We start from the raw sequence: 14,298 nt of genomic DNA, 5'->3' as shown, positions 1-14,298 counted from the left end.
GGTGGTGGTGTTGGTAGTGATGTTGATGGTGGTGTTGGTAGTGATGTTGATGGTGGTGGTGGTGTTGGTAGTGATGTTGATGTTGATGGTGGTGTTGGTAGTGATGTTGATGGTAGCGATGTTGATGGTGGTGGTGTTGGTAGTGATGTTGATGGTAGTGATGTTGATGGTGGTGGTAGTGATGTTGATGGTGGTGGTGGTAGTGATGTTGATGGTGGTGGTGTTGGTAGTGATGTTGATGGTAGTGATGTTGATGGTGGTGGTGTTGGTAGTGATGTTGATGGTGGTGGTGTTGGTAGTGATGTTGATGGTAGTGATGTTGATGGTGGTGGTAGTGATGTTGATGGTGGTGGTGTTGGTAGTGATGTTGATGGTGGTGGTGGTGGTAGTGATGTTGATGGTGGTGGTAGTGATGTTGATGGTGGTGGTGTTGGTAGTGATGTTGATGGTGTTGGTAGTGATGTTGATGATGATGGTGTTGGTAGTGATGTTGATGGTGGTGTTGGTAGTGATGTTGATGATGATGGTGTTGGTAGTGATGTTGATGGTGGTGGTAGTGATGTTGATGGTGGTGTTGGTAGTGATGTTGATGATGATGGTGTTGGTAGTGATGTTGATGGTGGTGGTGGTGGTAGTGATGTTGATGGTGGTGGTAGTGATGTTGATGGTGGTGGTGTTGGTAGTGATGTTGATGGTGTTGGTAGTGATGTTGATGGTGGTGGTGTTGGTAGTGATGTTGATGGTAGCGATGTTGATGGTGGTGGTAGTGATGTTGATGGTGGTGGTGGTGGTGGTAGTGATGTTGATGGTGGTGGTGTTGGTAGTGATGTTGATGGTGGAGGTAGTGATGTTGATGGTGGTGGTGGTGGTAGTGATGTTGATGGTGGTGGTGGTGGTAGTGATGTTGATGGTGGTGGTGTTGGTAGTGATGTTGATGGTGGTGGTAGTGATGTTGATGGTGGTGGTGTTGGTAGTGATGTTGATGGTAGCGATGTTGATGGTGGTGATGTTGATGGTGGTGGTAGCGATGTTGATGGTGGTGGTGTTGGCGGCGATGTTGATGGTGGTATCGATGTTGATAGTGATGTTGCTGATGTTGACAGCGATGTCGTCGTTGATGTCGTCGTTGATGTCATCGGTGATGGTGACACGGCACCCTTCTTACAACGTTCCCAACTCTCTCCCCCCATCATCATCATCGTCGCACTCTCCCCCACACTCTCCTCCACTCTCCTCTGTCCCACATTCTCTCTACTCCGCAGCGTACTCTCCGTACTCTGCAGCGTACTCTGTAGCGTACTCTGCAGCGTACTCTCCGTACTCTGCAGCGTACTCTCCGTACTCTGTGGCGTACTCTCTCGACTCCGCAGACTACTCTCTCTACTCCGCAGCGTACTCTCCGTACTCTGCAGCGTACTCTGCAGCGTACTCTGTAGCGTACTCTGTAGCGTACTCTGTAGCGCACTCTCCGTACTCTGCAGCGTACTCTGCAGCGTACTCTGTAGCGTACTCTGTAGCGCACTCTCCGTACTCTGCAGCGTTCTCTGTAGCGTACTCTGTAGCGTACTCTGTAGCGCACTCTCCGTACTCTGCAGCGTTCTCTGTAGCGTACTCTGTAGCGTACTCCGCAGCGTACTCTCCGTACTCTGCAGCGTACTCTGTAGCGTACTCTGCAGCGTACTCTGTAGCGTGCTCTGTAGCGTACTCTCCGTACTCTGTAGCGCACTCTCCGTACTCTGCAGCGTACTCTGTAGCGTACTCTGCAGCGTACTCTGTAGCGCACTCTCCGTACTCTGTGGCGTACTCTCTCGACTCCGCAGACTACTCTCTCTATTCTGCAGCGTACTCTCCATACTCTGCAGCCTACTCGCTGTACTCTGCAGCCTACTCGCTGTACTCTGTAGCCTACTCTCCGTACTCTGTAGACTACTCTCTCTACTCTGCAGCGTACTCGCCCTACTCTGTAGCCTACTCTCCGTACTCTCACCGGCAGCTCCGAGCCGCGTACTCCCGTCCCCAGCGCGGTTCGTGCTCCCAGCGACGGCGGCGCTCTCCACCGGTGAGATCTCCGGTCCCCCCGTCTTCTCGGAACTCGGCGCGCTCCCCGCCTCCGTGCTCACGGCACCGCCCGGAGCGTCGCCCTTCCCTCCAGCGGCGTCTCCCCGTGCCCCCGCGTCTGATCTTGTCTCCACCACGTGTCCCCGTGTCTTCGTGTCTCCCCGTGTCCCCACGTCTCCCCGTGCCCCCGCGTCTGATCTTGTCTCCACCACGTGTCCCCGTGTCTTCGTGTCTCCCCGTGTCCCCACGTCTCCCCGTGTCCCCGCGTCTGATCTTGTCTCCACATCTCCCCGTGTCCCCACGTCTCCCCGTGCCCCCGCGTCTGATCTTGTCTCCACCACGTGTCCCCGTGTCTTCGTGTCTCCCCGTGTCCCCACGTCTCCCCGTGTCCCCGCGTCTGATCTTGTCTCCGCGACGTATTCCCATGTCTCCACATCTCCCCGTGTCCCCGCGTCTGATCTTGTCTCCGCGTCTCCACGTGTCCCCGCGTCTGGTCTTGTCTCCACCACGTCTCCCCGTGTCTCCACATCTCTCGGCATCCCCATGTCTCCCTGTGTCTTCGTGTCTCCCCGTGTCGCCACATCTCCCCGTGTCCCCGCGTCTGATCTTGTCTCCGCGACGTGTCCCCGTGTCTCCGCATCTCCTTGTGTCTCCGTGTCTCCCCGTGTCTTCACATCTCCCAGTGTCCCCGCATCTCCCCGTGTCTTCGTGTCTCCCCGTGTCTCCACATCTCCCCGTGTCTCCGCGTCTGATCTTGTCTCCACGTCTCCCCGTGTCTCCGCGCCTCTCCGTGTCTCCACATCTCCTGGTATCCCCACGTCTCCCCGTGTCACCACGTGTCCCTGTGTCTCCACGTCACCAGGTGTCTCCGCGTCTCCCCCGCCGTGGGACAAGCCGTCGGACAGCGCCACCGTGGCCACCGTGTCCACCGCTGCTGCGTCCACCGCCGCTGTGGCCACTGCTGTGGTGGCCACTGCTGTGGTGGCCACTGCTGTGGTGGCCACTGCTGCTGTGTCCACTGCTGTGGTGGCCACTGCTGTGGTGGCCACTGCTGTGACGTCCACTGCTGTGGCGGCCACTGCTGTGGTGGCCACTGCTGTGACGTCCACTGCTGTGGCGGCCACTGCTGTGGTGGCCACTGCTGTGACGTCCACTGCTGTGGCGGCCACTGCTGTGGTGGCCACTGCTGTGACGTCCACTGCTGTGGTGGCCACTGCTGTGACGGCCAAGGCCTCAGAGTCGTCTCCACCGCCCGGCCTCTCTCGGCCGCGTCCCTCCGTCGCGCCCCGTATCCCGGCGGGCACCGCCACGCCGTCCGGCGGATCCAGGACCCCCCTCGCGGTCGTAGCCCCGGTGGTAGTGGTGGTGGTGGTAGTGCCGGCACCGCGTCTCACCCCCGGGGCGTCCGGCTGGGCGAGCGAGTCGCTGGCAACGGCCGATCCGGCCGTGGCTCCGACCCGGTGCCCGGCGTGTCCGGTAACCCTAGAGTTGTTGTTGTCGTCGTTGTTGTCGTCGTTGTTGTCGTCGTTGTTGTCGTCGTTGTTGTCGTCATTGTTGTCGTCGTTGTTGTCGTCCTCTGATATTTCTCTCCCACCTCCTCCTCCACCTCCTCCTCCACCTCCTCCAGCTCCTCCACCTCCTCCAGCTTTTGGCTGCCGACCGACGCTGCCGGGAGAGACCTCAACCGTGACGCCAACGCAAACCGACCCCCCCTCCTTCCTCTCCTCATTCCTGTCCTCCTTCCTTTCCTTCCCCTCCTCCTCCCTCTCCTCATTCCTCTCCTCCTTCCTGTCCTCCTTCCGTTCCTTCCTCTCTTCATTCTCCTCCTTCCTGTCCTCCTTCCTTTCCTTCCTCTCTTCATTCTCCTCCTTCCTGTCCTCCTTCCTTTCCTTCCTCTCTTCATTCTCCTCCTTCCTGTCCTCCTTCCTTTCCTTCCTCTCTTCATTCTCCTGTTCCCTCTCCTTCCTCTCCAGGCCCCTCGACTCTGAGCCGGTGGCCGGCTTGCCACCGCCTCCCGGCACCACCGACACCGACACCACCCCCGGCACCACCACCCCCGGCACCCCCGCCACGCCGTTGTTACCGCCACCGACGCCACCAACGCCGGCGCCATCCACCGCCCTCCGCAGCCGGCGCTTGGGCCCGCACACCGGGCAGCGGCGGTCAAAGCTGCGGCCGCACACCGGACACTTTGCCTTCGCCAAAACCGGCGCGGCACCGGCACCGGCGTTACCGGGGCCGCGCTCGTCTAACCGCGGCCGCCCCCTCTTCCTCTTCTTGGGCTGCCCGTCGGCACAGCCGGCGTCGGGCACCGGCGTGCCCGGCAAAGTGCCCGGCAAAGTGGGCAACGGAGGCTCGCCGGGAGTGCCGTTGAGTCGGCGGGCCGAACCGACCGGCCCCTTCTTGCCGGCGCGGCCCCCGCCGCTGCCCCCGCCGCCGTTGAGACGTCCCCCCACGAGCTGACGCCACGAGATGTGTCCGTCGTCGTCGTCGGCGCCGGCGCCGAGGCGGACGCCGCAGAAGAACGACGGAGGGGCGGTTTTCTCCGCGCGGTCGCGCTGCTGCTGTTGCTGCTGGTGGTGGTGGTGGAGCTGGTGCTGGTGCTCCGTTTCGGCGTCGCCGGCGGCAACGCCGAGGAGCCGCGAGCAGTTCCGTCGCAGCAGCGCGGGACTCCAGAACTCGGGGTCCATCTGGAAGGGCCACCGCGACTTGAGGCGCAGCAGCAGCTCCGTGCGCAGCGAGTTGGGGATTGACACCGGGGTCGCCGGGGTCGTCAGGGCAACGGGGGGAGGGGCTTCGGTAGAGAGGGGCGTGTCCTGAGGGGCGGTGGGCGGGGCTTCGATGGGGGTGGGCGGGGCTTCGATAGGGGTGGGCGGGGCTTCGATAGGGGTGGTCGTCGTGGTTACCGGCGGGGTGGTCGTCGTGGTTACCGGGGTCGTGACGAGCGAGCCGGAACCCAGTGACAATGGCGGGCCGAGGGCCTCCAGCTTAGTGGGCGGGGCCGCTAGAGGGTGATTGGCCAGCTGGAAAGGGGGCGGAGCCTGGGGATTGCACGCCGCCGCCCGATTGGCCGAGGCGGGGTGAGGGGGCGGGGCCTGGGGATTGCACGCCGCCGCCCGATTGGCCGAGGCGGGGTGAGGGGGTGGGGCTGGCAGCGAGGCCTGTAGCAGACTTCTGTAGTGGCAGCAGGAGGAGGAGGAAGTCGATGATGGTGCTGGTGGTGTTGGTGGTGGCGGTGGTGCTGGTGGTAGTGCCGTTGACGACGGCGGTAGTGCCGTTGACGGCATCGGTAGTGGCGGTGGTGCTGGTGGTAGTGCCGTTGACATCGGTAGTGGCGGTGGTGGTGCCGTTGATGATGGCAGAGATGCCGTTGACGGCGTCGGTAGTGCCGTTGACGACGGCGGTAGTGCCGTTGACGACGGCGGTAGTGCCGTTGACGGCATCGGTAGTGCCGTTGACGACGGCGGTAGTGCCGTTGACGACGGCGGTAGTGCCGTTGACGACGGCGGTAGTGCCGTTGACGACGGCGGTAGTGCCGTTGACGACGGCGGTAGTGCCGTTGACGGCATCGGTAGTGCCGTTGACGACGGCGGTAGTGCCGTTGACGGCATCGGTAGTGCCGTTGATGACGGCGGTAGTGCCGTTGACGGCATCGGTAGTGCCGTTGACGATGGCGGTAGTGCCGTTGACGACGACAGTGGTGCCGTTGACGACGGCGGTGTCGGTGCTACCGACGCTACTGATGATGACGACGACGATGATGACGATGAGAAGAGGCACTCCAGCGCTGGCAGGGCGTCGGCCGAGGGAGCGCACAGGAAGGCGGTGAGGTGGCTGGCGCGCACCAACTCGCGGTCTTCCTGCGGCGCCAGGCAGGCCAGGGCGCGGCACAGGGCGATGGTGGTGGCCGTGGCCGTAGTGCCATCGCTTGACCAGGAGGTTGTTGTTGTTGTGGTTGTGGTTGTTGTTGTTGAGGTGCCCATCTGAGCGCAGGCGCGAAGGCCCAAGAGGATGAGCTCCATGCACTCAACCAAGCCTCTCTCGCCCACCTGGAGAAACGGGGGGGGGTGTGGGTCGCTGTGGGGGTCTCTGTGGGGGTCTGTGGGGGTCTTTGTGGGGTTCTCTGTGGGTGTCTGTGTGAGGGTGTCTGTGGGTGTCTCTGTGGGTCTCAGTGCTGAGTCTGTGGGTCTCTGTGGGTGTCTCTGTGGGTGTCTGTGGGTGTCTGTGGGTCTCTGTGGGTGTCTGTGGGTGTCTGTGGGTCTCTGTGGGTGTCTCTGTGGGTGTCTGTGGGTCTCTGTGGGTGTCTCTGTGTGTGTCTGAGGGTGTCTGTGTATGTCTGTGTGTGTCTGTGGGTCTCTGTGGGGGTCTCTGTGGGTGTCTCTGTGGGTGTCTCTGTGGGGGTCTCTGTGTGTGTCTCTGTGTGTGTCTCTGTGGGGGTCTCTGTGTGTGTCTCTGTGTGTGTCTCTGTGGGTGTCTGTGTGGGTTTCTGGGGGGTCTCTGTGGGTCTCTGTGGGTGTCTGTGGGGGTATGTGGGGGTCTGTGGGTGTCTCTGTGGGGGTCTGTGGGGGTCTGTGTGTCTGTGGGTGTCTCTGTGGGTCTCTGTGGGTGTCTGTGGGTGTCTGTGGGGTCTCTGTGGGTGTCACTATGGGTCTCAGTGCTGAGTCTGTGGGTCTCAGCGCTGAGTCTGTGGGTATCAGTGCTGAGTCTGTGGGTCTCAGTGCTGAGTCTGTGGGTCTCAGTATTGAGTCTGTGGGTCTCAGTGCTGAGTCTGTGGGTCTCAGTGCTGAGTCTGTGGGTCTCAGTGCTGAGTCTGTGGGTCTCAGTGCTGAGTCTGTGGGTCTCAGTGCTGAGTCTGTGGGTCTCAGTGGTGAGTCTGTGGGTCTCAGTGCTGAGTCTGGAGGTCTCAGTGCTGAGTCTGTGGGTCTCAGTGCTGAGTCTGTGGGTCTCAGTGCTGAGTCTGTGGGTCTCAGTGCTGAGTCTGTGGGTCTCAGTGCTGAGTCTGTGGGTCTCAGTGCTGAGTCTGTGGGTCTCAGTGTTGAGTCTGTGGGTCTCAGCGCTGAGTCTGTGGGTCTCAGTGCTGAGTCTGTGGGTCTCAGTGTTGAGTCTGTGGGTCTCAGTGCTGAGTCTGTGGGTCTCAGTGCTGAGTCTGTGGCTCTCAGTGTTGAGTCTGTGGGTCTCAGTGCTGAGTCTGTGGCTCTCAGTGCTGAGTCTGTGGGTCTCAGCGCTGAGTCTGTGGGTCTCAGTGCTGAGTCTGTGGGTCTCAGTGTTGAGTCTGTGGGTCTCAGCGCTGAGTCTGTGGCTCTCAGTGCTGAGTCTGTGGGTCTCAGTGTTGAGTCTGTGGGTCTCAGCGCTGAGTCTGTGGCTCTCAGTGCTGAGTCTGTGGGTCTCAGTGCTGAGTCTGTGGGTCTCAGCGCTGAGTCTGTGGGTCTCAGTGCTGAGTCTATGGGTCTCGGTGCTGAGTCTGTGGGTCTCAGCGCTGAGTCTGTGGGTCTCAGCGCTGAGTCTGTGGGTCTCAGTGCTGAGTCTGTGGGTCTCGGCGCTGAGTCTGTGGGTCTCGGCGCTGAGTCTGTGGGTCTCAGTGTTGAGTCTGTGGGTCTCAGCGCTGAGTCTGTGGGTCTCAGTGTTGAGTCTGTGGGTCTCAGCGCTGAGTCTGTGGGTCTCAGCGCTGAGTCTGTGGGTCTCAGCGCTGAGTCTGTGGGTCTCAGCGCTGAGTCTGTGGGTCTCAGTGCTGAGTCTGTGGGTCTCGGCGCTGAGTCTGTGGGTCTCAGCGCTGAGTCTGTGGGTCTCAGTGCTGAGTCTGTGGGTCTCAGTGCTGAGTCTGTGGGTCTCAGTGCTGAGTCTGTGGGTCTCAGTGCTGAGTCTGTGGGTCTCAGTGCTGAGTCTGTGGGTCTCAGTGTTGAGTCTGTGGGTCTCAGCGCTGAGTCTGTGGGTCTCAGTGTTGAGTATGTGGGTCTCAGTGCTGAGTCTGTGGTTCTCAGTGTTGAGTCTGTGGGTCTCAGTGCTGAGTCTGTGGCTCTCAGTGTTGAGTCTGTGGGTCTCAGTGCTGAGTCTGTGGGTCTCAGTGCTGAGTCTGTGGGTCTCAGTGCTGAGTCTGTGGTTCTCAGTGTTGAGTCTGTGGGTCTCAGTGTTGAGTATGTGGGTCTCAGCGCTGAGTCTGTGGCTCTCAGTGTTGAGTCTGTGGGTCTCAGTGCTGAGTCTGTGGGTCTCAGCGCTGAGTCTGTGGCTCTCAGTGCTGAGTCTGTGGGTCTCAGTGTTGAGTCTGTGGGTCTCAGTGCTGAGTCTATGGGTCTCGGTGCTGAGTCTGTGGGTCTCAGCGCTGAGTCTGTGGGTCTCAGCGCTGAGTCTGTGGGTCTCAGTGCTGAGTCTGTGGGTCTCGGCGCTGAGTCTGTGGGTCTCGGCGCTGAGTCTGTGGGTCTCAGTGTTGAGTCTGTGGGTCTCAGTGCTGAGTCTGTGGGTCTCAGCGCTGAGTCTGTGGGTCTCAGTGTTGAGTCTGTGGGTCTCAGCGCTGAGTCTGTGGGTCTCAGCGCTGAGTCTGTGGGTCTCAGCGCTGAGTCTGTGGGTCTCAGCGCTGAGTCTGTGGGTCTCAGTGCTGAGTCTGTGGGTCTCGGCGCTGAGTCTGTGGGTCTCAGCGCTGAGTCTGTGGGTCTCAGTGTTGAGTCTGTGGGTCTCAGTGTTGAGTCTGTGGGTCTCAGTGCTGAGTCTGTGGGTCTCGGCGCTGAGTCTGTGGGTCTCAGTGTTGAGTCTGTGGGTCTCAGTGTTGAGTCTGTGGGTCTCAGCGCTGAGTCTGTGGGTCTCAGTGTTGAGTATGTGGGTCTCAGTGCTGAGTCTGTGGTTCTCAGTGTTGAGTCTGTGGGTCTCAGTGCTGAGTCTGTGGTTCTCAGTGTTGAGTCTGTGGGTCTCAGTGCTGAGTCTGTGGGTCTCAGTGCTGAGTCTGTGGGTCTCAGTGCTGAGTCTGTGGTTCTCAGTGTTGAGTCTGTGGGTCTCAGTGTTGAGTATGTGGGTCTCAGTGCTGAGTCTGTGGGTCTCAGTGTTGAGTCTGTGGGTCTCAGTGTTGAGTCTGTGGGTCTCAGCGCTGAGTCTGTGGGTCTCAGTGTTGAGTCTGTGGGTCTCAGTGTTGAGTCTGTGGGTCTCAGTGTTGAGTCTGTGGGTCTCAGTGCTGAGTCTGTGGGTCTCAGCGCTGAGTCTGTGGGTCTCAGTGCTGAGTCTGTGGGTCTCAGCGCTGAGTCTGTGGGTCTCAGTGTTGAGTCTGTGGGTCTCAGTGCTGAGTCTGTGGGTCTCAGCGCTGAGTCTGTGGTTCTCAGTGTTGAGTCTGTGGGTCTCGGCGCTGAGTCTGTGGGTCTCGGCGCTGAGTCTGTGGTTCTCAGCGCTGAGTCTGTGGGTCTCAGTGTTGAGTCTGTGGGTCTCAGTGCTGAGTCTGTGGGTCTCGGCGCTGAGTCTGTGGTTCTCAGCGCTGAGTCTGTGGGTCTCAGTGCTGAGTCTGTGGGTCTCAGTGTTGAGTCTGTGGGTCTCAGTGCTGAGTCTGTGGGTTTCAGTGCTGAGTCTGTGGGTCTCAGTGCTGAGTCTGTGGGTCTCAGTGTTGAGTCTGTGGGTCTCAGCGCTCGGCACGGAAACGTGGAGTGGCCCTCGCGCCCTACCTGGCTCTGAATCGCCCAGAGTAGGTGCAGGAGAAGCGACGGGTTGGAACATCCCTGAGCCAGAGCCAGGCAGTCTCTCGGCAGCTCGGAGGGGAGTGGGTGGAGTGAGCACCAACAGAGCACCAGGTCCCTGCGCACAGACGTCGCTACGGTGGGCACGGCGTGGGCTGTGCACGTTGGCTCACTCGTTTACTCACTTGCTCACCCAGCCAGCCAGCCAGCCACTCACCCAGCCACTCACCCAGCCACTCACTCACCCACTCACTCACCCAGCCACTCACTCACTCAGCCACTCACTCACCCAGCCACTCACTCACCCAGCCACTCACTCACCCACTCACTCACCCAGCCACTCACTCACTCACCCAGCCACTCACTCACTCACCCAGCCACTCACTCACTCACCCAGCCACTCACTCACTCACCCAGCCACTCACTCACTCACCCAGCCACTCACTCACTCACCCAGCCACCCACTCACTCACTCACTCACCCAGCCACCCACTCACTCACTCACCCAGCCACCCACTCACTCACTCACCCACCCACTCACCCACCCACCCAGCTACCCACTCACTCACCCACCCACTCACCCACCCACCCACCCACTCACTCACTCACTCACCCACCCACCCAGCCACCCACTCACCCACCCACTGACCCACACACCCACCCACTCACCCACCCACTCACCCACCCACCCAGCTACCCACTCACTCACCCACCCACTCACCCACCCACCCACCCACCCACCCACCCACTCACTCACCCACCCACCCAGCCACCCACTCACCCACCCACTGACCCACACACCCACCCACTCACCCACTCACCCCCGCCACCCCCTCACCCACTCACCCCCGCCACCCCCTCACCCACCCACCCACCCACCCACTCACCCACTCACCCCCCCCACCCCCTCACCCACCCACCACCCACCCACCACCCACCCACCACCCACCCACCCACCACCCACTCACCCACCCACCCACCCACCCCCCCACCCACTCACCACCCACTAACCCACCCACTCACCCACCCACCCACTCACCCACCCACTCACCCACCCACCAACTCACCCACCCACTCACCCACCCACCAACTCACCCACCCACTCACCCACCCACCAACTCACCCACCCACTCACCCACCCACCAACTCACCCACCCACTCACCCACCCACCAACTCACCCACCCACTCACCCACCCACTCACTCACTCACTCACTCACCCACCCACCCACCCACCCACCCACTCACCCACCCACTCACCCACCCACTCACCCACCCACTCACCCACCCACCCACTCACTCACCCACCCACTCACTCACTCACCCACCCACCCACCCACTCACTCACCCACTCACCCACTCACCCACCCACTCACCCACCCACTCACCCACCCACCCACCCACTCACTCACTCACTCACCCACCCACTCACTCACCCACTCACCCACTCACCCACCCACTCACTCACCCACCCCCCCACCCACCCACTCACCCACTCACCCACTCACCCATTCACCCACCCACTCACCCATTCACCCACCCACTCACCCATTCACCCACCCACTCACCCACCCACCCACTCACCCCCCCACCCACCCACCCACTCACCCACCCACCCACCCACCCACCCACCCACCACCCACTCACCCACCCACCCACCCCCCCACCCACTCACCACCCACTAACCCACCCACCAACTCACCCACCCACTCACCCACCCACCAACTCACCCACCCACTCACCCACCCACCAACTCACCCACCCACTCACCCACCCACCAACTCACCCACCCACTCACCCACCCACCAACTCACCCACCCACTCACTCACCCACCCACCCACCCACTCACTCACTCACCCACCCACCCACTCACCCACCCACTCACCCACCCACCCACCCCACTCACTCACCCACCCACTCACTCACTCACCCACCCACCCACCCACCCACCCACTCACCCACTCACCCACCCACCCACCCACTCACTCACTCACTCACCCACCCACTCACTCACCCACCCCCCCACCCACCCACTCACCCACTCACTCACCCACTCACCCATTCACCCACCCACTCACCCATTCACCCACCCACTCACCCATTCACCCACCCACTCACCCATTCACCCACCCACTGACCCCCCCACCCACCCACCCACCCACTCACCCACCCACCCACCCACTCACCCACCCACCCACCCACCCACTCACCCACCCACCCAATCACCCATTCACCCACCCACTCACCCACCCACCCACTCACCCACCCACCCTTCACCCACTCACCCACTCACCCACTCACCCACCCACCCACTCACCCACCCACCCACTCCCTCACCCACTCACTCACCCACCCACCCACTCCCTCACTCACCCACTCACCACCCACTCACCACCCACCCACTCACCCACTCACCCACCCACTCACCCACCCACTCACCCACCCACCCACTCACCCACCCACTCACCCACTCACCCACCCACCCACTCACCACTCACCCACCCACCCACTCACCCACCCACCCACTCACCCACCCACCCACCAACCCACCCACTCACCCTTCACCCACTCACCCACCCATTCACCCACCCACTCACACACCCACCCACTCACTCACTCACCCCCCCACCCACTCACTCACCCATTCACCCACCCACTCACCCCATTCACCCACCCACTCACCCCCCCACCCACCCACTCACCCACCCACCCACTCACCCATTCACCCACCCACTCACCCACCCACTCACCCACTCATCCACTCACCCACCCACCCACTCACCCACCCACTCACCCACCTCACCCACCCACCAACCCACCCACTCACCCTTCACCCACCCACTCACCCACCCACCCACTCACCCACCCACCCACCCACTCACCCACTCACCCACCCACCCACTCACCTACCCACCCACACACCCACTCACCCACCCACCCACCCACCCACCCACTCACCCACCCACCCACCCACCCACCCACCCACCCACCCACCCACCCACTCACCCACCCACCCACCTACTCACCCACCACTCACCCACTCACCCCACCCACTCACTCACCCACTCACCCATTCACTCACCCACTCACCCATTCACTCACCCACTCACCCATTCACCCACCCACTCACCCCCCCACCCACCCACTCACCCACCCACCCACCCACTCACCCATTCACCCACCCACCCACTCACTCACCCACTCACCCACCCACTCACTCACCCACTCACCACTCACCCCACCCACTCACCACTCACCCACCCACTCACCACTCACCCACCCACCCACCCACTCACCCACCCACCCACCCACTCACCCACCCACCCACCCACCCACTCACCCACTCACTCACCCACCCACCCACCCACTCACCCACTCACCCCACCCACCCACTCACCCACTCACTCACCCACCCACTCACCCACCCACCACTCACCCACTCACCCACCCACCCACTCACCCACCCACCCACTCACCCACTCACCCACCCACTCACTCACTCACTCACTCACCCACCCACCCACCCACTCACCCACTCACCCACCCACCCACTCACTCACCCACTCACCCACCCACCCACTCACCCACCCACTCACCCACCCACTCACCCACCCACTCACTCACCCACCCACCCACTCACCCACCCACCCACCCACCCACTCACCCACCCACCCACCCACTCACCCACTCACTCACCCACTCACCCACCCACCCACTCACCCACCCACCCACCCACCCACTCACCCACCCACTCACCCACCCACCCACCCACCCACTCACCCACTCACCCACTCACCCACCCACTCACCCACTCACCCACTCACCCACCCACCCACTCACCCACCCACTCACTCACTCACCCACCCACCCACCCACTCACCCACCCACCCACCCACTCACCCACCCACCCCACCCACCCACTCACTCACCCACCCACCCACCCACTCACCCACCCCACTCACCCACTCACCCACCCACACCACCCACTCACCCACCCCACTCACCCACCCACTCACTCACCCACCCACCCACCACTCACCCACCCACCCACCCACCCACTCACCCCACCCACCCACCCACTCACCCACCCACCCACCCACCCACCCACCCACCCACCCACTCACCCACCCACTCACTCACCCACCCACCCACCCACTCACCCACCCACCCACCACTCACCCACTCACCCACCCACTCACCCCACCCACCCACCCACCCACCCACCCACCCACTCACCCACTCACTCACCCACCCACCCACCCACCCACCCACTCACCCACCCACCCACTCACCCACTCACCCACTCACCCACCCACTCACCCACTCACCCACCCACTCACCCACCCACTCACCCACTCACCCACTCACCCACTCACCCACCCACTCACCCACCCACTCACCCACCCCACCCACTCACCCACCCACTCACTCACTCACTCACCCACCCACCCACCCACCCACCCACTCACCCACCCACCCACTCACTCACCCACCCACCCACCCACCCACCCACCCACTCACTCACCCACCCCACCCACCCACCCACTCACCCACTCACCCACCCACCCACCCACCACTCACCCACCCACTCACT

At 62.1% G+C, this 14,298-nt stretch overlaps 1 protein-coding gene across 1 annotated transcript; it reads right to left on the bottom strand.

Annotated features, from left to right (window-relative positions):
* Window positions 1-461: 461 nt before the first annotated feature.
* Window positions 462-9,819, bottom strand: LOC144955093 (uncharacterized; the record flags this gene model as incomplete). The annotated part of the gene is made up of 2 exons (XM_078885429.1): window positions 9,693-9,819; window positions 462-6,107 (listed from the first exon to the last, which is right to left on the bottom strand). A coding segment is annotated over exon 2 (5,619 nt), but the record flags the coding sequence as incomplete, so codon positions are not given.
* Between the last annotated feature and the right edge of the window lie 4,479 nt (window positions 9,820-14,298).

The sequence above is a fragment of the Lampetra fluviatilis genome, unplaced genomic scaffold, assembly GCF_964198595.1.
Source record: "Lampetra fluviatilis unplaced genomic scaffold, kcLamFluv1.1 SCAFFOLD_173, whole genome shotgun sequence".
NCBI lineage: Eukaryota > Metazoa > Chordata > Hyperoartia > Petromyzontiformes > Petromyzontidae > Lampetra > Lampetra fluviatilis.
This window is presented reverse-complemented; position numbering and strand designations above follow the sequence as displayed.